The following is a 22320-nucleotide window of genomic DNA, read 5'->3' on the forward strand; positions in this document are numbered from 1 at the left end:
TGTGGGAACAGCTATCAGACCTTCCTTATGTAGTTTTGAGGAGAGAGAGAGAGATGCTATTTGCAGGAATGTAGGAGAGAGTAAGCAATTCTCTTCTGGCTAGCATTAAACTACACAGTGCTGGATTGTGGATAAAGAAATTTTGTATGAATGCATCATTAACCAGCTAATTTAAATAGTAAAATAGATATAAATCATTCATGTATTTTGATTGAAATGTATTAGTATGAATCCACAATCCATTGCTGTTTGATAGTTTTATATATAATTTTGTGGTGTAATAAGCATAAAAGAAAGAGTTTTGTTTCAAAATTGTAATTTTGATTCATGGTATATAAATGGAGTGAGACTTAATCAATTTAAGAAATGAAAGTATAGCTATAAATAATGTACACATTAATTGTAATACATATACTATTTTGCATCATTTCTTTGTATTCAAAATATTGGTAATAACAAATGTAATAAAATAGAAAGTTTTCTGTTTTCTGTGCTTGAAGTAAGGAGCTTCTTACGGCAGTGAGGATAGTCCCTCATCCGTTAATCTCTGATAAATATGCCTCAAAGAATTTAAATTCCAAGTAAATGTATGAGGAGTGGAAGATGTTTTTTCCATTAATTTAACTTAACATGGCCCATATGGTCCTCTTAATTTTCCTCTGAAGCTCTCCCATGGCTCTTTCCCTTTCAGCAATGCTACTAATCTCTGTTGCGTCCTGAGGCTTTTTATGGCATTTACAGCCATGCTGGGCATGGATCCCATTACTGTTGTCTTCATCATGCCTGTAAGATCCAATCTTTCTAAAATCTTCCTTTCCTGGTTTCTACAGTCTTTCTTTGGTCATCTCCATTGCCTGTAGGTGTGCACCATCTGGGGGGGTGGAATCTGCTGGGGTACTTGTATCAGCCAGTGAAATCAGTTAAGTCACTCTTTTTGACCATTCCTGTTTCATAGGGGCAGAGAGCAAACAATTCTAATTTTCTAGTAAAATCTTAAAATTATTGGGTTACGGATTTATTTCTTCTAAATTCATCTGTGGAGAGAAGCTGAAAAGTCCCACTTTTACATACAATTTTTTTGTTTTCTGATTGGTAGGTACTTAGGTCAGGAACTCTGTTCCAGATTGCTTCCTGCACATCTCCATTGTACTCTGTGGGGTATATAAGGCTGAATTTTTGTCATCGTTCTCATGACTAATGGATTTCAGGATTTACTTTTTTTTAAGTTTTTGTCTTTATGTTTACACAGTCTGACCCACCTCTATTCATATGGGTGAGGATGAGGGGGAAGGCTAACAAGGTGGATATCCTGCTGGGTATCTGTTATAGACCACCCAACCAGGATGAAGAAGCCGACAAAGCGTTCTACAAGCAACTGGCAGAAGTCTCACAATTGCAAGCCCTTGTTCTTGTGGGAGACTTCAACTTACCGGACGTCTGCTGGACATATAAGACAGCAGAGAGGAAACAGTCCCGGAGGTTCCTGGAGTGTGTGGAAGATAACTTCCTGACACAGCTGGTAAGGGAGCCTGCCAGGGGAGGCGCCCTGCTTGACCTGCTGTTTACAAACAGAGAAGGACTGGTGGGAGAAGCAAAGGTTGGAGGCTGTCTTCGGCTTAGCGACCATGAAATGATAGAATTCTCAATTCTTGGCCAAGTAAGGAGGGGGGTCAGCAAAACCACTACGATGGACTTCCGGAGGGCAGACTTCAGCCTGGTCAGGACACTGGTGGAGAGGGTCCCTTGAGAGACGGTCCTGAAGGGCAAAGGGGTCCAGGAAGGCTGGACCTTCTTCAAGAAGGAAATCTTGAAGGCACAGCAGCAGGCAGTCCCCATGTGCCATAAGAAGAGCCGGCGGGGAAGACAACCGGCCTGGCTGAACAGGGAGCTTTTGTTGGGACTCAGGAAAAAAAGGAGAGTTTATCACCTTTGGAAGAAGGGGCAGGCAACTGAAGAAGAGTACAAGGATCTCGTTAGGTCATGCAGAGAAGGAATTAGAAAGGCAAAAGCCCAGCTAGAGCTGTCCACAGTCGTAAGGGATAACAAAAAATGCTTCTATAAATACATTAACAACAAAAAGAGAGCCAAGGAGAATCTCCATCCTTTACTGGATGCGGGAGGGAATGTTGTCACCAAGGATGAGGAAAAGGCTGAGGTACTTAATGCCTTCTTTGCCTCAGTTTTTAATAGCCAGACCAGGTATCCTCAGGGTATTCAGCTCCCTGAGCTGGAAGACAAAGATGGAGAGCAAAATAGACTCCCCATGATCCAGGAGGAAGCAGTTAACGACCTGCTATGCCACCTGGACACTCACAAGTCTGTGGTGCCTGATGGCATCCACCCAAGGGTGGTGAGGGAGCTGGCAGAGGAGCTTGCCAAGCCGCTCTCCATCATTTATCAACGGCCCTGGTTAAAAGGGGAGGTTTGCGAACGTGACGCCCATCCTCAAGAAGGGCCGGAAGGAGGATCCGGGGAACTACAGGCCTGTCAGCCTGACCTTGGTGCTGGGGAAGGTTATGGAGAGGTTCATCTTGAGGGCGCTCACGGGACACGTGCAGGATAACCAAGGGATCAGGCCCAGCCAGCACGGGTTCATGAGAGGCAGGTCCTGCTTGACCAACCTGATCTCCTTCTATGACCAGGTGACCCGCCTAGTGGATGGGGGAGAGGCTGTGGATGTTGTCTAACTGGACTTTAGTAAAGCCTTCAACACTGTCTCCCACAGTATTCTGGAGAAGCTGGCGACTCGTGGCTTAGACAGGTGCATTCTTCGCTGGGTGAAAAACTGGCTGGATGGCCAAGCCCAGAGAGTTGTGGTGAATGGAGCAAAATCCAGTTAGCGGCCGGTCACCAGTGGAGTCCCCCAGGGCTCAGTTTTTGGGGCTGGTCTTGTTGAATATCTTTATCGATGATCTGGATGAGGGGATTGAGTGCTCCCTCAGCAAGTTTGCAGATGACACCAAGTTGGGTGGTAGTGTTGATCTGCTGGAGGGTCGGAAGGCTCTGCAGAGGGATCTGGACAGGCTGGATTGATGGGCCGAGGCCAATTGGATGAGGTTCAACAAGGCCAAGTGCCGGGTCCTGCACTTGGGTCACAACAACCCTATGCAACGCTACAGGCTTGGGGACGAGTGGCTGGAAAGCTCCCCCGCAGAAAAGGGCCTGGGGGTGTTGATTGACAGCTGGCTGAAGATGAGCCAGCAGTGTGCCCAGGTGGCCAAGAAGGCCAACGGCATCCTGGCCTGTATCAGAAATGGTGTGGCCAGCAGGAGTAGGGAGGTGATCGTGCCCCTGTACTCGGTGCTGGTGAGGCCGCACCTCGAATACTGTGTTCACTTTTGGGCCCCTCACTACAAGAAGGACTTTGAGGTGCTGGAGTGTGTCCAGAGAAGGGCGATGAAGCTGGTGAGGGGTCTGGAGCACAAGTCTTATGAGGAGCAGCTGAGGGAGCTGGGGTTGTTCAGCCTGGAGAAGAGGAGGCTGAGAGGAGACCTCATCGCTCTCTACAATTACCTGAAAGGAGGTTGCAGAGAGGTGGGTGTTGATCTCTTCTCCCGAGTGACTAGTGACAGGACAAGAGGAAATGGCCTCAAGTTGCGCCAGGGGAGGTTCAGGCTGGAGATTAGGAAAAAATTTCTTTACTGAGAGAGCAGTGAAGCATTGGAATAAGCTGCCCAGGGAGGTGGTGGAGTCACCCTCACTGGAGGTGTTCAAGGAACGTGTGGACGTGGCATTGAGGGACATGGTTTAGTGCGCATGGTGGTGTTAGTTGATGGTTGGACTTCATGATCTTACAGGTCTTTTCCAACCTTAGTGATTCTGTGATTTCATTTGTTTCTGTGTTCCTCATGATACTTCATAAAGTATCTCAGGTTAGCCGATCTATCATACAAGATATCCTTTCCGTTGGTAATGCCTATGTGTTTCTGAAAGAGAGAGCTAACAATTAAAATGGAACATTAAAATGATATTTCATTCTTTTATGAGATAATTTGGTCTTGTTTCTGCTAAATAGACCAGTAAATTACAGAAAAGTTAATGCTACCAAAATCAGTGTTCTAAAGCTACAATAATTGAGAATAATTTATTTTGAATTATGAAGCAATAACAAAACCTGTGCACAAGTAAAAATAGGACTTTTATTCCCCTGATCAAAGGTTTATATGTATAGGGATGGGGTTTTTTCCTTTCCTCTTTTCATTCTCCTTGTGATGATACAGCATCATCTGTATTCCTCTAACATGAAATCAGTCTTCTGTTGTCCTGTGGGAAGTGCCTAAATAAGGAACATATTCTGAAAAATTTAGTTGTATGTGCTTTAGAAAATGATTTCATACTGTACACCTTCCCGTGAACTCTGTTACTAATTCTAGCACAAGGCGGGTTTTTTTAAGGTGTGGCTGTGTTGCAACCATAGGGATACACTAGTGGGTGCTGCATTAGGCTGATACTTTCAGATGGGTAGTATATATGTATTACGTGTATAGAAAACATATATATTTCTCTCAAAGTCGTGTGAGCCTAGACATCACTTGACTGTTGTTTTAGCATATTTCACTGGGTCTATACTACTTTTCTGAGTTTACTAATATCCACTGTAGTTAGAAGTTTTAGCAGAAATACATGAAAAAATTGCTACAAAAAGCTGTTGGCTGTGTGAGATTCATTTTTCATCTCTCCTTATTTACTCAACCAGTGCTGTTAATTTGTTTCTTTTATTCAGTTTTGAAATTCAGATATCCCTAAAGTAATCCTATCATATATGGTCTAGAACTGTCATTCAAACCCATGTTGTAAACAAGTTTTCAGTGCCTATGTCTAAGGTGAAATGTAATAAATGATTATTATTACATTTAATGAGCTTATAAAATAGCAAAAGATGTAGCAGGAAACTTGTCATACGTCTGACACAGAGACACTGCGCTTACTGTGAAAACTCTCATCCAGAATTTCTCTCTAATACCCGCAGAAGGCATTTTACATACATCTGGGCTGTGTACAGCTCCAAGGTCTGCCTGCTCTCTGAAGCTTGGTGCTGCTTCTGAATGTCAGACTCTACTATAAGGAAGGACAGGCATGCATTGGGGAAATTATCTCCTATACGCTTTCACAGTAAACGGAGTGATGCCTCTACAGTGGCATTTGGACATTTTAAGTTTTCTCTCTGTCTTTCTTATTCTCTTCTCTCCTATTTGTCTGTGCTAGTAGGAGGCAGCCTTGCTAAAGCTTCCTTTCATTTTTTCTCAGCATGGTTTTGGGTGATGCTATAAATGAAGGGCCCTTTCTTTTTTCATCCTCATCAACTTTTGGTTAGTGGGAGAAATGTAGCAGAATGGGAAGTAGTATAGGGGGAAAAAAGAAAAATAATTGTGGTGGGTAGGGAGGCAAAAGGGGGTAATCAAGGTAAAAACAAGCATAAGAGAAGAAGTGCATAGACTAAAGAAATTGTAGCATGTGGACTGCTCGTATTTGTTAATAAATTTTGCAGGAGAACAGAAGAAAAAAAAAAATTACTTAAATCATTGTTATATGTGGTATTGGTTTTCTCATATGTTACCACAAATAACTGCTGTGCCTGAACTTGCGCTCCCATGTCAGACTGCTTCAGTCTTGGCAGTTGCTCAGAAGAGTTCTTCATTCAAGTTCATGTTGACAGTAAAAAACATATTAAAGCTTCTAGAGGAACTGATTTGCCAATTATTTTATTTACAGTACTACGTACATCTCTCTATTGTCTCTTTAAACTCGCGATCTGTTCTGTTGCTTCAGAGCTATCTTCTACCTATGAAGTCAGCTAATATGACTTGAATAAATACCACTCAAGTGTTGTGGTTCCAGTTGGCTTTTCAGAGTTGTCAGACTTGCAAATGCAAATTTTTCTAAAATAATATAGGTATTTTAGTTAAGAAATGTATGTATAATTTTAAGCGGGTAGAGTGCTGCTAAAATATTTAATTGTGCTTTCTTTCCCAAGGCTGTGTAGTCTCATGGTAGTACACGATTTATATAGTATTTCTTAAAAGTGAGCAAGTAACTCATTTCTAAATTCTGCCTTACTACAGTTATAAGTAGGTAAGATTTATGGTGATCCCTTTGTGGTAGGGCAATTGTTGCAGGGTTTTTCTGCAATCTTTCTCTTATGTTTTCCTTGCTTTAGTGTAAATAACAATTCCAGATTACTGAAAAAGTATTTTTGAAACCTTTCAAAACCAGATCATAATTCAGAATATCTGTGTTCTTAGGTCACGTGCACTTAAATTGTGACATATATGAAAACACGTAATTTCAGATAAAATTTTCAAAACATTTTCTTTCAGTGGTTACAAACATTTAGGTTCCTATCTCTTCTTCAGTCTCTCTGGAATGAAAGTAATAAAAAAGATCTTGGTAACTAGTCTGTTGAATCTGGATTTTTAAGTGTACTTTGGATTGACAGTCAGTGAGACTAGGATTCAAAGCTGCTATGTCATCACTCTTAAAAATCCCCTTAAAAATTATACAAATATGCTGTTGTAGAAGTGTGTAAAAGTGCCTGTGTGCATATAAATGCAAAGATAGACATCTGTATGTGTATACGTATGTATAAAGCAGAATTTCTGAAACTGTATTTTCTGTATTTCCCTTTCACCCAATGAAGGAAGGGTTTGGTTTTTTGTTTTGTTTTTTTACTGTTGTAAGATTCCACTTTATACTTTCAGTAAGTAATAATTTTCCCTACTGTTGCTTTTTGGTATTTAAGATTTGTTGAATAAACTGTAGAAGGCACATCAGAAAGCATTTCTCGTTACTGATTTTGCAAGAAGAAAATAGGAAGATAAAATGGCTAGCCATTGGAATCCTCGGTTTTCTACTCTAAAAGGGCTTCAGATGAGGGCTGCAGTTTGAATTTGATTGGCATGAGGTGATGTTTATGTTATGACAGTTATGAAAATGTGCAGCTGTTCTTAAAGAAATAGAAAATGAAATCTGTGGTCTTAGAAAATTCTACCTGAATTACTATTTATTCCATCTGTTCCCATGCTTTTGGAGTATCCATCTTCCTTTCAGCGGACCTTTTTTCACTTTTAGTTTTGCCTTTTTTATGCTGGTAATATATATATGAATGGGATTAATTCATGCCAAAGTGACAATCAAAAATCATATTCTTTGAAAAAAAATACTGTACTTAAAAGTGACAGCTAAGAAAAGAATTGTCTTACAATTAAACCATTTTTCCATTGTGAATATTTATAGATAAAATTATTATGAAACCCCTGAAGAGGAGCAACAGAGGTCAACTGTAAAACATCAAGCTAGAAGACGACTTATTTAACTCAAAAATAAAATTTGAATGCATAGCAGTAATTGTAGGGTATTGCCTTTTGTTGAAATCATCTAGGCTTAGTTGACGTGGTTTTGCTGTGTAAGAGGGCATTATTTCTTTGGAAATCTGAAGCACGAAGAGAGAGCAAAATCCATTCCTGTGCTCTTAAATAAACATTTTAATTACAGGATATGCTGCTTGTTTTAAATATTTCCTTGACATGTTGCCTTGTTAAATTCAGTACTGAATGAAGTATAATGTAGGACATGGGTTTTATTCCAAATAGTTTTGCAAAAGGCAGCACATGCCAAAACGCATTTTATTTTATATAAAATTCTCTTATCCCTGTTGGGATATCACAGGAATATATATGCCCACTTGTATAGGGACCTATTACAGAGAAATATGTGTTATGCTGTGTGCCTTAAATATGTGGCCTAACAGTAAGCAAGTAGGTGAAACCTTTCAGACAATATAATGTAATTCTTAATCTAACAAGCACATGTATTTCTGTTACAGCTTAGTGTTAATGTAGTCAATCTTACTTTCTTGTTTTGTTTTTTTCCCCAATGTAACTGTGTTTATTGAGGCAAGTATAGGTTTTTTCCCTGCTGTTAATCTGCTTTTTAATTAAATTTTGTACTCTGAATTCTACAACCTGCCTTTCAGACCTTCATAACACTATTATTATTGATTTACTAAAGTCATCAACAAATGTCATTTACCTCTTACCAATTGTTTTCTTGTTAACCTAGGTAATGTAAAATAAAAATTACAGTGTTTTCTAAAATCTCAGACACACCGTTTTTAGATGTCAACTGTTTTTCATTTGTCACCATCTTCATATTAAAATGTTAGCGAATACTTTTTTAATCAGAAGGGTCAATTTCTGTGTCTTGCAAGACAGAATGGAAGCTGTGTTTTTGTAGATTTGCGTGCAGTTTCTTTTTCTCTCATGTATTTTTTAACAACAGGAATGGGCTCTTCCACACTGTTGTTCGTTCAGCAGAAGAAGGCTGAATGATGAGTCTTTGATGCAACATGATATGGAGATGTCATAGAACAGCAAATCCACATCCTGTTGTTTAGACCAAAAATTCTTAGTGAGCTCTCAGTTAACTCATTTAAGTATTCAAAGTCAGCACTTTCTCTGATTCTCTTTATTTTTGCCTTTTTATCTTTTGATCAGTGAATTGATGTGGCTTTGACGAAGATTCACAAGTGTCAAAGTTTGCCTTTGCCTTTTTCCTCTCCTGTTCAGCCTATGAAGCTCTGCTGGTCTGCATTTCAAACCCATTATGCTCACAGCATTCTCTTCAATCACGGTTACACATACAGGTCCTTTGATAAAAAGTGTTCATAACCATCTACCCTCTGAAAAGATTTTTAGTAACTTGCTGTTGCTTCTCTCAGGCTCTTTCTTGACATTTTTGTTTCAGACAAGTTCAAAAATGATTGTTCCATTTTCTTAGATTGAGAAAATTGTAGATTCAGATTTTGGATGTTGGAGACAATACAGTAATAGAGTACTCGGGGAGGGGGGGGGAGTGTTAGTTTTTACACAACGGTTAACCAGGAGTTACAGAATTATTTTGGTGAACAGATCTTTTCACATGCATTTTGTATTATTGCCATGTATTTCTTCCTGAGAAACGTATGCAAATTTTATCAGCACTTTATATAAGTAGCACTCATTGAAAGCTTTACCAAATCTAAAGTAAATTTACTGTGTTTCTTTTTAACCAGAAAATCAGATATTAATGTAGGAATTGAATCAGATATAATATCCATACCTCATATCTAACTAAAAAGAAGCTTACTTGGAGACAGAAACATATCTGGGAAAATGTACTTAACCAAAAATCTCAGAGTTTCTTCTTTATAAACAGAGTATTTAAGGAATATGTTTGGATGAGTGGCTTGGATAAAGGCTGCAAGTTTTTTATGCACAATTTGCTCATCTAATTTGACTTGTAGTTACAAAATACTTTTTACATGGGGTGGTAAGACAGCCTTACCAGTGGTAAAAGCTCGGGTTTTTTTCTGTTTTCCCCAGTCACCACACTTGTGTGAGAGCAAGCGTACAGTTTTGTGCTTTCTTCCAAAAAAAAAAAATCTTCAGCTATTCAGAAGGATTACAAGGAAACTGAGGACGAGGGCAGAAATGGTTGATGTTTCTGAGATTTTAAATAACGGTAGTAGCCTGTTTAATAAATAGTAACAGAAATTCACTGGATGGATTTGCTGGATGCTTACAGTAAAAATTATTGCAGGATGCTAGTTATGTCATGAGTTTCAAAAAGAAAGAGAAGAAACAAATGCTAGAGTTTTAGATCTTCCTGCATGAAATAGTAATGTAAATTTTGGTTTGAAAAGTCATTACACTGACCACACTTACGCCGTGGGCCAGCTTCCTTCTGGTTTTGTTTGAGACACCTGTCATCACACTTGACGTACCTACTTGAGGATCACACTTGAATTCTTTTTGGTCACATGCTCTGAAGGAAATATTAAGTGGTTGAGAAATAATGCGTTAATAAAGTACATTTTGAAGTAATATAGATCTGAATGTCTATTACAGCTGAGTTCTTAGTTGTGGTAGGAAATAAATCAGATTCTTATGGAGTCTAAGTTGGCCTGGAGTTGCATTCATCATTCTGACATCCTCTGATACCACTTCTGATGATGTAGATTGGTAATGGGTTATTGTTTCCCCTCGCATGGATCATAATAGCATGGCTTCATTCAGCAGTATATAAGATCAATACTTTACAAAATATGCAATCCTAAAAAGTGTTTTACAAAACATTATATGAATTTTATAAAAATGGATAACATGAGACATTTCATCTGCGCTCCATTAAATACCCGCATTGAGCTGTTCTGTTACCAATTCATATTTTCTGTATGAGTATTTATTGAGTTGACCTTTTGCCACATTTCACAAGAGAATGTAATGATGCAAACTTGTTCAGAGTTGAAAATGCTAGAACACAATTGTTAACCAAAAATGTTGCTAAAAATTTAGATTCATTTTGGTTTATATCTCAGATTTTCCAAAGCTTTACTGTTCACTTATTAGGAGTAAATTAAGACTACTTTCTCCAAAAGAACAGTACCAAACTAGCTGGTTTTAGGCACTGCTTTTTTTGGCAGGATTACCATTGGATGGTGGGGTTAGAACTTGGCCACCAGAGGGGTGGTGGGAGACGGAACCAGCCATAGGTCATGTTTGCTTCCATAGGTTTGCAGTGCAGGTTCTTAAGTTCACAGCATGTCTACAAAGCAATTTTTCTGTGGTGTTTTGGCGCGGAATTTACTCTTAAATTATTTTCACCTTCCTTTTCCTTGTTGTTCACTCCCCACATCCTGACCGTGTACCTTCACTTTTGTCATGCTAGGTACTAGTCAGGATACATACATAAAATATTTCACATCTTTTGTTAGTGGTTGAATAACCTTTTACACTTCTCTTAGTAGAATTTCAAAGGCAGTTTTGTTTTCTTTATCTCTGTTCTACATATGATGAAGCATGAAACTCATGTGTACATCTGTTACAGGAACACAGCAGTCACAGAAGCCATGGGGAATAGTTAGCGTAGGCAAAAGAGAATTCATGTAGATCTAAGTGGCTTACTGTGAAGGTCATAATTAGTGAGTTTTGTGATTAAAATTTTGTCAACCTTTAAAAAATGTCTAGAGGCAGTGACTCATTGTATATAGCATTTACCTCTTTGACATACAAACCTATTAAGAACAGGTGCAAAAATCTTCTAAAAAGCTCCAGAGTCCTATTTTTGAGAAAAGATGAGGCAAGAGGTGACTTGAGAGGGAAGTCCCCTTAGAATATGTCTAAAGTAAGCAAATGTATTATATTAAAATATTAGAACTGTAGCATGGTATTTTGCAAGGCCTATTTCCCTATTATGCTAGCTCTGATTTGTTTTTAATAGTAGTATTTTGTTTATGTTCAATATTATCGTCTGCGTATCAGGATATGCAGTTACCTGAAAGCGAGATGTTGCACACACTAGGATTCCCTAAAGCTCCTGAAACTGCCCTTGAAGTCAGCTAGGATGCTCATAAACTTAAAGGATTGGGTCTTTGGTAAATATTACAATAATAATAATAATATTAAAGATAAAAGTAAACTAATGTGAAAAGGAAGACATTTATTTTTCTCCCCAAACATTGCTTAAAATTCTTTCTCTAGTCTTTGATGTTTTCAATAAACCAGAAAATACACAAAATACACCATCTTTATGAAGAATTAGTCTCACAGTGTAGAGTCATTTAGTAACTCTTTGTGGAAGAGCTAACATTAATCAAGTAAAACTCAGACTAGAAGTCATCTTTAGAGCAATGGAATGGTCTCTGCTCAGCATAATGGACTGAGACCTTTACACAAACCTATGGATATTAATAGAAAAAAGAAACAAAATATTTTTTAATATATTTTACTTTCCCAGAGGACTTGATATCTTTTTAGATTTATTGTGTCTATTATAGTATTACTATTTTTGTTTTTCATTATACCGGTTTTATTTTTTATTTCTTTTGGCTCATGCTGGTTATGAAGTTAAAATGGACTTTGTGTCATATACACTAGTGAGAAATACCTTGTGTAATATAGGCAAATCACAAACTGATCATTACAGAAAACACATTTAATAAAATGAATTATGTTTCTAGGTTCCATGGTTCCTTTCTCCATGCGGATTTTACATGCCGAACTTCCTCAGTACCTAGGTAATCCTCAGGAATCACTTGACAGACTGCATAGTATGAAGATAATCTGCGCCAAGGTAACAGCTTCTCTATGCACTAACATTTCTTAATGTTTTAGAAATATATTTTATTGTCCTTAAAAAGAACATTAAGTTTCAACAATGACTTTTTTTACTCCATCTTGATACAAATAAGGAACTCACTAATAGAAGTAATTAAATGCCTCTTCCATTTTAGGATACATCCTTCTCTTCTCTGTGGTAGCTCTGACTAAAATGAGTACAACAGTGGACAACATAGTTCTCTTGCTTTCGTGCTTTTGCCAGACAAGACACGGAGGACAGTGAGCAGATGTGTTTAGGGCAAGTAGGAGAGCTTTCTTCCCTCACTCGGCTATGTCCACCTAGCTTAAAACACAGTTGTTAATGATATTGACCCTTCAAAAACAGTCTTGATCCTTCCGAAATAATCTGAATAGCTGGTTGTGGAAACAACAGTCATTTGGAAAGATAAATACAACCTGCTGAGTTTGTTTTGGGGTTTTTGTTTTGTTTTGTTAAGTGCTATAATGCAAAATTATGGCCTACATTATAACATGGGATTTGTCGGTGCTGAAATCGGGGTGATGGTATTGTGAGCACTAACCTTATCCATTAAACCCAACACCCTGACTGTTAAGCATTCATCCTTAAATGTTTTTTTACAGAAATCTTTCCCAAGTAGTCTAATGTGACAGTGACTATGCATGTTACAATGTGGTAAACTCTAGAAAAAATGCAGCATTATTGTTTTATCTGTGACACTTGAAAGTTCAAAACTGTATATAAGATAAATACATGTGATTGATTTTTATTTTCAGTATTCCTTGGAAGTTTCCTATGTTTACCCCTGAAAATAACTTGGGTAACAGAAGTGAAGGGATTTGATAATTGCCAATTGTATAGCTATAATGGCCTTACTTATACAAAATCAGTTTGCTTCTAGCACAGTAGTGACTAGGATAACCAAATGTTTACAGTAAAAAAAACCCATTTCTTTGTATTAGGGAAAAAGATGAAAGGTTTAGGTAATAAGAGATGAATGTGGTATTTGTTGTAGAGCTGGAAAGAATTGGTTTGGAAACAGTTGAGAGATATATCCAATTTGTCCAAGAAGTGCTACTTTTTAGCGCTTCACAAATGCTGTTACCTGTTCATGACCATCTCATCTAACAGTATCACTGGGAGGCTGTTCTCTCCAGCCTTTTCCTTCATAAACAGTCGTTCTCAATTTGAAGTAATTTTTTTCTTCTAGGAAATGTCATACGCCTGTGTGCAGGATTTCACAGTGCTTCTACTGAGATTTGCCTACCCTGGTCTGCAGCAGATCAGCTGTTTCATATCTTGCTTTTATGCGATCCGGTATCAAGTGCTGTGTTGTCTCCCCTCAGTCGTGAAGGTGCCACTAGATTGCAAAAACTTAACCAGTTTCTAAGTTCCTTTATCTTGTAATGGAGAGAGAAAATTGTATGAATGTGAACGAGGAAGTGACTGCTGAGCAGGGTGTTCATCAACCATCTGGCTAACTTTATTTAAATGGCCATATCTCAGTTACAGTGTGATCAGCCGTGATTCTCCACAGATTAAAGATTATCGGTCAATAGAAGAATGGAAGAAAAGGAAATTAACTTTCCCCCCACCTTCTTTACAGGACCTGAAAGTCATCTACAACCTTGAGGTGGCTCTGCCTGTGCTCTTTTCCTTGAAGTGTATGTCCTTAGAGCATACCTCGTGTACCAAGGAAGCTTTTAAACGATAATAAAAGATTTTGTTTGAACACAAACCAGGCTGATTATTTGTTTAAATAAGGGAAACTGGATGTGCTGGAGAAGATGAAATAGAAATAAAGGAGATTTACAAATTAATATATACATATTTCCCTGCCCCCTAAGTTCTTGAAGAACAGGTCTGTTTACTCATGTTCTCACTCCATCAGCTTCTAGTGGCCTAGGTCACTACAAATTCTGTGTGATCCCTTGTGCCCTTGGGGAAAGCTTCTTTGAGGCTGGCTGTACGTCTTTCATTAGCTCTTCTGAGGAGTCCGCTGTTCTCTGCACTTGCTGTTGGTTCGCAGATTGCCATCTCTTTCTCTCTGCCTTCTTGTGTCTGAGCTTGCAAAGTTTCTTTTGGGTTAGTGTGTTCAATTGTGGTTAGAAAGAGAACGATCTCCCTTTGCTTCTGACAGCTTCCTCTAGAGCCAGGATACAGTAGCCAGGACAAGCCATTGTCTGTGCTGATGGATAGAATCATAGTATCATAGAATCATTTAGGTTGGAAGAGAACTTTTAAGATCAAGTCCAACCATAAACCTAACCCTGCTAAGTCCACCGCTAAATCATGTCCCTAAGCGCCTCATCCACATGTCTTTTAAATAACCTCCAGGGATGGTGACTCCACCACCTGCCTGGGCAGCCTGTTTGAGTGTCTGACAACCCTTTCAGTGAAGTTTTTCCTAATATCCAATCTAAACGTCCCCTGGCGCAACTTGTGGCCATTTCCTCTTGTCTTATCACTTGTCACTTGGGAGAAGAGACCAACATCCACCTCGCTACAACCTCCTTTCAGGTAGTTGTAGAGAGCGATAAGGTCTCCCCTCAGCCTCCTCTTCTCCAGACTGAACAACCCCAGCTCCCTCAGCCGCTCCTCATAAGACTTGTGCTCCAGACCCCTCACCAGCTTTGCTGCCCTTCTCTGGACATGTTCCAGCACCTCAATGTCCTTCTTGTAGTGAGGGGCCCAAAACTGGACACAGGATTTGAGGTGCGGCCTCACCAGTGCTGAATACAGGGGCACGATCACCTCCCTACTCCTGCTGGCCACACTCTTTCTGATACAGGCCAGGATGCCGTTGGCCTTCTTGGCCACCTGGGCACACTGCTGGCTCATATTCAGCCAGCGGATGCTCTTTTTTAAAGTACAGTACACAGAAAACTACAAACGAACAAATAAAACATACCATCCTTCTCACAGGAATATTTCTGATTAGTTATTCTAGGCACCTCTTTGCAGATTACTTCATTTGTTTGCTTTTAATTAAATAACCTTTTCTTTTGGAGCAATTCAAAGACAACTGTAGAAACAAGAGTGTGAAAAAGGACAGTTTGTAAAGATAAATATGTTTTTAAGACAGTTGTAAATTGGTGATAATTTAACCATTTGAAGTCAGGGTTGGCTGACAAAAAACATTGTTTAGGTGTATGTTTTGATTTTTTTTTTTTTTTTAATAGAATGCTATTTAGTCTAATAATCTCAATCTCACCTGGAATATTCAAGAATAAAGTGCATAATACTTACGAAAACCCATGGCACAACCAAGAAAATAACATAAAGGATGTACACTCATTAGTCTTAATATTTGTATATGACACTTGGGAACCATTTGGGTTATAACAGAATTAATTGGGGAGCTTTCAACCAAACCCCTCTAGTGTTTTACTTCCCTCTTTTAAAAAGTGGAAAAATAATCTTTGGTCATCTGTATTTACAGAAGGGCGTAGGAATAGTCATTATGTAAATGAGATGATCTTGGAGTCATGAAAGCTAGAAGAGAGAAAAGACCTATTAGCTCACCTAGTCTGTCTCTCTGCAACACAAGGTTGTTTTCAAGTTTTTAATGAGCCAGCCTATGGTGCTGAGGCCACATCCCCTGGGAGGCTATTCCAGGCTAATGCATTCTTATCGCAAGAAAATTTGTCTTTCTATTTTGTTTCTCTTCCTTAATGTAATTGTGTTTTTTCCTATCTGATACCTCCTTTTAACCTTCTAAATTCCCTCTTGCTTTTTGTTGTATGCATTCTACAGACACTTGTAAACTTTGGATTAGCCCTTCTACTTAAAGATCTAACCGTATTTACATTGTCACTATTTTGGTAACTCAGTCTCTTCAGCCCCCATCTACTTATATATATATCTGGTTACCTGAAGCAGGATTGGAGGTTGAGTGCAAAAACATAATTTTAATTTTCTCTGTATAGGCAATAATGTTTTTACCTTTTCCAGTACTCCTGCAAATTTGTAATCAAGATGTGTTTGGATATTTTACATCTCTGTCTATAGGTACAACATTTGGGAAAGAAATAATCTGTATTGTCAAATGCCTATTATATCTTGAGGGAGGAATCCAGTGAAAATTGTTACTGTCTGTGTTACTGCTGGTCTTCCTAACATGAATTGCCTCAATGAGTTGTTGCCCTTGTAAGTCCACCTTGAAATAAATGGTCTCCAAACAGCCAAGCAGTAGGCGCAACAATAGTAATTTAAATCACAAAAGGGTTTGTTCTTTTCAAGTATTCATTTAAAAACATAGGCGTGATCACTTTAGTGCTAATAATGCCAAGGACCTGCTAATAAATGCTTACTGCTGACCAAAATGTGAAAAGAACAACTGTCAGGCTTAAACTAAACTCCTCCCTTGTTTGTACCTAAGCTTCCTAGCTGATTGAGGAAAGCTCCTGGAAATGCACACATCTCCCAGTGTATTTCACTTTTTAACCCTAACCCTTCAAGTGGCAGAGTTGTTCTGGGCTCTTCTACCAGGTGGGTGGAGTAGTGGCAAGTGGGTTAACAACAGTCTTGCTTCTTAAAAAAGCGTCTGCAAGCGTTACCTCTGCAAAACTTTTCAAAAATACTTTGTGCCATTTGTCCATCAGCCACTCCCTCTGTAGTTCCACCACTCTCATTCATGAGTAGTTATGTTCCTCCCTGGCCCTTTCATACACATTCTCCTGGTCTGTTTTACTTCCAAATTGATGAACTTTTCAGTCTCTTAGCTACTGACTGTTTTTTGGTTTTGCTTTCATTCAACTTCCAGTTCTGGTTCAGTTACTAAGGTCACATAAGTATTACGTTTCTCATATGTTACTTCAGTCTAGGGGGTATTTGTCTTGACACCTTGTTTGATGAGTTTGTAGCAATGAAGATGATCCCACACCAGTCTGAGTACCCAAAAAGCCACAATTCCAGAAGCACCAAAAAAGGTTATTTTGAGCAAGAAGCTAATGCTGGTGAAAAGTTGTGGAAGAAGAAATAAAGTAGGAAAAAGAGATGCATAAGGAGAGGAAACTGGGAATGCAAATGGTGGTATGCATAGGTTAGTAGTTACAGTATACAGGAGATTGATAGGGAATGAAACAAAAGACTTAGTGAAGTAATACTAGCCAGTGAAACTAATGAGGGTGCATTTATAAATATTCAAAACAAAAAGTATAGATCATACGTAAAACTGATGTTTAAGTAAATGGGAGAAGTGTTCAATCATACTTCTCTTTATAATAGAAACAAGGATGTTTAGAGCTATCCCACGTGATATTGCTAGAATAAGCAGTTTACCATCTGTAGAAAAGTAGGATGAGGAGATTAGCTAAAATTAAACATTTCATGTCAGCTAACCCAGATAGCTTACACTGAGGAACTACCTGAATCATTAATGTTATTATTAAACAGTTCTTGGAAAACTGGGGAAATGCCCAAATACTGAAAAACTGTCGATGATGTTCCTATACTTAAGAAGGGCAAAAGGAGATAACCTAGGGAATAAAACAATTAGCCTCAAATCAGCACCAAGTTCTGTTGTAATGATGTTGAGCTTGAGGTGATGGCTAGATATCCCCAAGTAATGTCACTGAATGGTTAATGTAATACTCTAATTGTATGCTAATATCTAATTCTTTCTTTTTTGATGATGTTAGTGAACACGTTTTCAGAGAAGGGCTTTGTCAAACAAACACGTCGTTTTAAACAAGACAGCGTGTCTCATTGATGAAGGCACCTTGTGTTTAGACTATTTCAAGAGTAAGAATTCAGCCTTATTGAGAATGAGAAGTGATCACTAGGTGTTTTCCAGGGGAAGAGAAAGATCATGTTTTTTAGACTGGACAGAAAGTAGATGGTAAGGTGTTTCTGGGAGAGAAGAGTTTGTTTTTTCCTCTGACAATGTGCCTCATTATATACTGGGCATTTAACTCTTAAATGTGATGCTTTGGTTTCTAAGGGATTGCTAAGTGGCTACACTGCTTTTGAAAGTGGGATTGAGATTCAGTCTTGCAGGCATGCCACTGGGATCTCATAAATTGCCACCTATCAACTAAGCTGCAGTATCTACTGGTGTATGCTCATAACCTCTCAGAATTTGAGGTAAGGCAACTTAGCCTAGCCCTCTGTGAACAAGGTTTACTCTAAATCATACTACCTTGTATTTGTCATGGGCTAACAATTCTTACTGGGAAAATTACCCTGGCTCAGCTGGCATGTGGTAACTGCAGTCATTTCATCATATGTCTCTCCTTGCTCTTAAGTTCCTTGTAGCAAAATTCATGGCACCTAACTTCAAGCTTTCACTCTAGTCTGTGAAAAGAGATTGGTATGTCTTAGGGCAATTCCTTCCACCTTAGGATGTCTAAAATAGGTGGCATGAACTTGCTTCCTGGAGGTACTGATTGCTCTTCATTGGCTGTAGAAGGCACCAACAACCTGTCTGAGGCCAGATTAATTCTACCTGTCTTTGCTTTGGAGGATTTCCTGTGTTGTTTTTAAGTGTTTGTTCACAAGCACTGAGCACAATTGGAATGCTTTGCTGGTGTAAGAAAAAAAATAATTCTTCTTATGCTGACAGAAGCTGAGAGCTCTGTGTTCAGAAGTGCACTCAGTCCCAGAAGAGGAAGCGCCTTGTATTTCCCTAATCGGCTAACCACAGCGGCTGATTAAAGAGCAAGTGGCCTTAATGGTTTTTTGAAGGAAATTTCAAGCAGTGTTCTACGACCAAAGTTCCAAATCTGTAACAGGAAAAATAGTGTGATCGGTGGGAATCAGAAAACAAATTTGGAGAAACTGTACTGGGATTAGAAAAAGAAAAGTTGACTTGCATTTCAGATGGAACCTTACATACATATTTTAAAAGTGCTTAAGACACAAGCTTCATTAAGTATACATTTTCATTCTTCCAATAATACAACAAGTGTTTCATTTACTCAACAATTTACATGATTTAAAATCTATAATAAATAAAAAGAAGCAATAAACACCAACCTTTGAGAAGGAAATTGCAGTAAGAACTAAGAGGAGTACTTCATTAAGGACAAAAGGATGAAACAAGAGCCCATACTTAGGGTGGGGGAGTCAAGAGGCAGTGGCTTTCCATGAAAAATCAGTTTTACTTTCTTTGTGGTCGTTAACATTCATTCTCTGGTGAAGCATTTTTCATATTTTGCTTAACAAAATGTGTATGTCCTTAGAGTGTGCTGACATTTAATGTTCTGTAAATATCATAAACCTGAACTCTAACATCCTTGTACTGTACAATGGCTTTCTTGCTTTGTGCAATTGATCTAGCTATGGTAATAAGCAGTAATTTTGAACTGTACCTAAGTGAAGCATTCCTGCCTGAATTGGTTTTCATATAGGCTGTCAATTGTAGATAATTTGCATTTAATATATAGTGCTGTTTAAACTCATGTTGGTTACTTTAAAAAATTTACTACAGATATTAGAAAATTTGGAACAAGGCTTAGCTGAAGATGGAAGTATGACTAACGTTACACAGGAGAACAGACAAGGTAGGTATTCTTTAAACATTTTTTCACAGGCAGTGTGTTTTTATCGCTTGCCTAAGTATGCCAGAAGTTTTCACAAGACTGCCCCAGAGTTGTTAAAACAGTATTTTTGTAATCTCATAGCCTACTCAGCCTCTGAAATGATACACCTTGTACTTTTATTTGCTGGAATTAATTTCACAGTTTTGCCCTTGATCAAAAAAAAGATTTTTTTCCTACTTAGAAGAAACAAAGAACATGGCTGCTGTCTTTTAGTGATGAATAAAGAAGTGTATTGCTGTTGCAGCTAGATGCATGTTTCATCTTAAGCCTTGGCTGACTGGCTGGTCTCGGTCCTCATGTCTGAAATCCACTGAATTTCTTTAGATCGAGCCGCCATCATACAAGGGCTACACTGGCCTAGGATGCTGCTACATCGATGGCTGAGTCTCACTGTAGCTGTGTGGTACTTAGACTCCTGAAATACCTAAGTCTCTTTTTTAGAATAAGATTTAGATTATATTAAGCTACATCATCATTGTCATGATTTTATATGCAATTATGTTTTTTCTTGTTCCTTCTATCTTAGTTGTTTAACTTCAATAGTATAGGATACATTACTGCATAAAGAGTGGTCATCAGGACAAGTTAGTTGTCCAGTCATCTTTTTTTTTTTAAAACAGAATGTATACTAATGAGGTCATTTGAGTACACTAAAGAATTGGACAAGAGGTAACATTTTAGGCATTGTTATGGATTATATGAACCACTCGTGGCACCTAGCAAGTTAAAAACGTCATACCAAGAAAACAAAAACCTTTCAGCTTCAGGTAACAGTCTAAGGAAATTTTACCAACTTCTTTTTAGGATAGTATTCACCTATAGCCTGTGGGAAGTAAAAGTCTGCTTCTGAGATAGGAAGAGGCTAAGTAGAGTTGTTAGCAGAGTTAAAAAATTATTATAAACAATTCCCTAAAACAATGTCTGTATGGAAGAGTGCAGACCTGTCTGAACTCTTCTGCCTGGTCTTCAAATTGACTGGATGTAAAGCAGCTTTAATGTGTTACTGTATTTGACTTAATACACCATCTAGATATGCCCTAAAAAAGTGAACACACATGTGAGCAGCATCTATCATAAAGGCATTTGCAAATATAGTCAAATTAATACAGTTATTACTCTTCTCAAAAGGGTTAGGAAAAAGTGAAATAATCTGATACTGAAGATTTATCCACAGTGCTCCAGGAGTTTCTGTTCTTCTCTCCTTGTATCTACTATTCTTCTTGCCTCTGTTCTCGTACCTACTTTTCCCTGTTACACCCTTTCTACCCTCATTTTTGTCCTTATTATCCCCACATTCTTTTCCTTTTTACCCCTTTAAAACCAAGACACTGATTCCCCTTTAAGGTACAAGGACTTTTTCCTAGCTCTGTCATAATCCTGCGTCCTGCAGTCTGCCTCACTCCTGAGATTCTGGCTCCTTGCTTTTCCTCTCTGCTGCTGCTTTAGAGCTGAGATGAGCTCAGGAGGAGGCATAGTTAGAAAAGGAGCAGCTTAGTAGTTACCAAGGGACAAAGCTGCTGAAAATTTGGAGGGATCTTTGTATGTCTACTGTGCAGCTGCCTGTAGGTTTAAGACTGCCAAAAAGCCCATGGGACCTTTGCAGAGACTGTTGACTGCTATTGTCTGTGGAGGTCAGCCAGGTCTGCTCCCTGTCTGCTTCTTCGCTGCATTTGGAGCTCCAGGAGGCTGATAATGGGTTTGGTTTTTTTCATGTGAGACTAGCTGAAGCAAACCTTATTAACTTTATGTGAAGACAGCCTTAATTCATTATGGGGATTATGCTTAGCATGTAATTTCCTTATTGCTTGTGTAAGAAGGTGCCACACCGATCGACTTACCATGTATATCTCCTCTAGTCTGGAACAGAGCACCTCATTTGCCAGTTTTTTAACAGGCAGAGAGGTTTAGCATTGCACCACTTGCCTGGTAATGCATTCTATAAGATGCTAATTCTACAACTTCTCAGGGCACAGAGCTGCTATTGAAATGAATGGCAGTGTGGAGTACAGAGTTCTTGATAAGTAACAAGGAAACGCAAATGCTTAGAGTGGAAGCATGGCTGGATGGACCTGCAGAGTGGGTTTCAGGCATTTCAGTAACATACAATGATCAGCTGTTGGATTTTTTATTTTGTTTACTGCTTTGCACGTTTTCTCTAACCCCTTTCTGCCAGTGCTAAGAAGCTTCATCGCACAGGGCTACGCAGTTTCCAGATCAGGTTCCTGTTCAGTTTATAGCACAGACTGAAGACATCTGGTCTGTCTACTTTGCAGTACTTTTTGAGAACTGTAGCTGGTGCTGTTGGATTGTTGACAGGAAACCTAGATGTCTCCACTGCAGGAATCAACATCTTATTTGTTGTCACCTAAGTCCTAAAAAGCTGAATGTCGTTACCAAACTATGAGGGCATGCAAAAAGGAGAGATTAATATAAGTGAAATAATAAAGGAGAGTTATTTAATTACGTCCAGGTTTTACAGACACCCACAAGGAAAGAAAACCAGAAATGTATCATAAAATATTTGCTCATGGTATACATCATCATCTGCATTAATAGCAGTAGGGATGTGTGGGCAAGGGGGGATTTCTAAAACAAAAGCTAAGAGTAAGGAATGGTTTTAAGGTACAATGGATGAAATACTGAGTTCAGTCTTGGGCCCCAC

At 38.6% G+C, this 22320-nt stretch overlaps 1 protein-coding gene across 3 annotated transcripts in view; it reads left to right on the top strand.

The window, feature by feature from the left end:
* TRAPPC12 (trafficking protein particle complex subunit 12) overlaps positions 1-22320 on the top strand; it is a 57994-nt gene that overhangs the window by 18075 nt on the left and 17599 nt on the right. For all 3 annotated transcript variants that reach the window (XM_059834041.1, XM_059834050.1, XM_059834044.1), the window contains exons 6-7: positions 11996-12108; positions 19547-19619. In XM_059834041.1, the coding sequence (XP_059690024.1) occupies positions 11996-12108; positions 19547-19619 (186 nt within the window). The remainder of the gene's footprint in view (positions 1-11995; positions 12109-19546; positions 19620-22320) is intronic.

The sequence above is a fragment of the Gavia stellata genome, chromosome 2 (genome assembly GCF_030936135.1).
Source record: "Gavia stellata isolate bGavSte3 chromosome 2, bGavSte3.hap2, whole genome shotgun sequence".
NCBI lineage: Eukaryota > Metazoa > Chordata > Aves > Gaviiformes > Gaviidae > Gavia > Gavia stellata.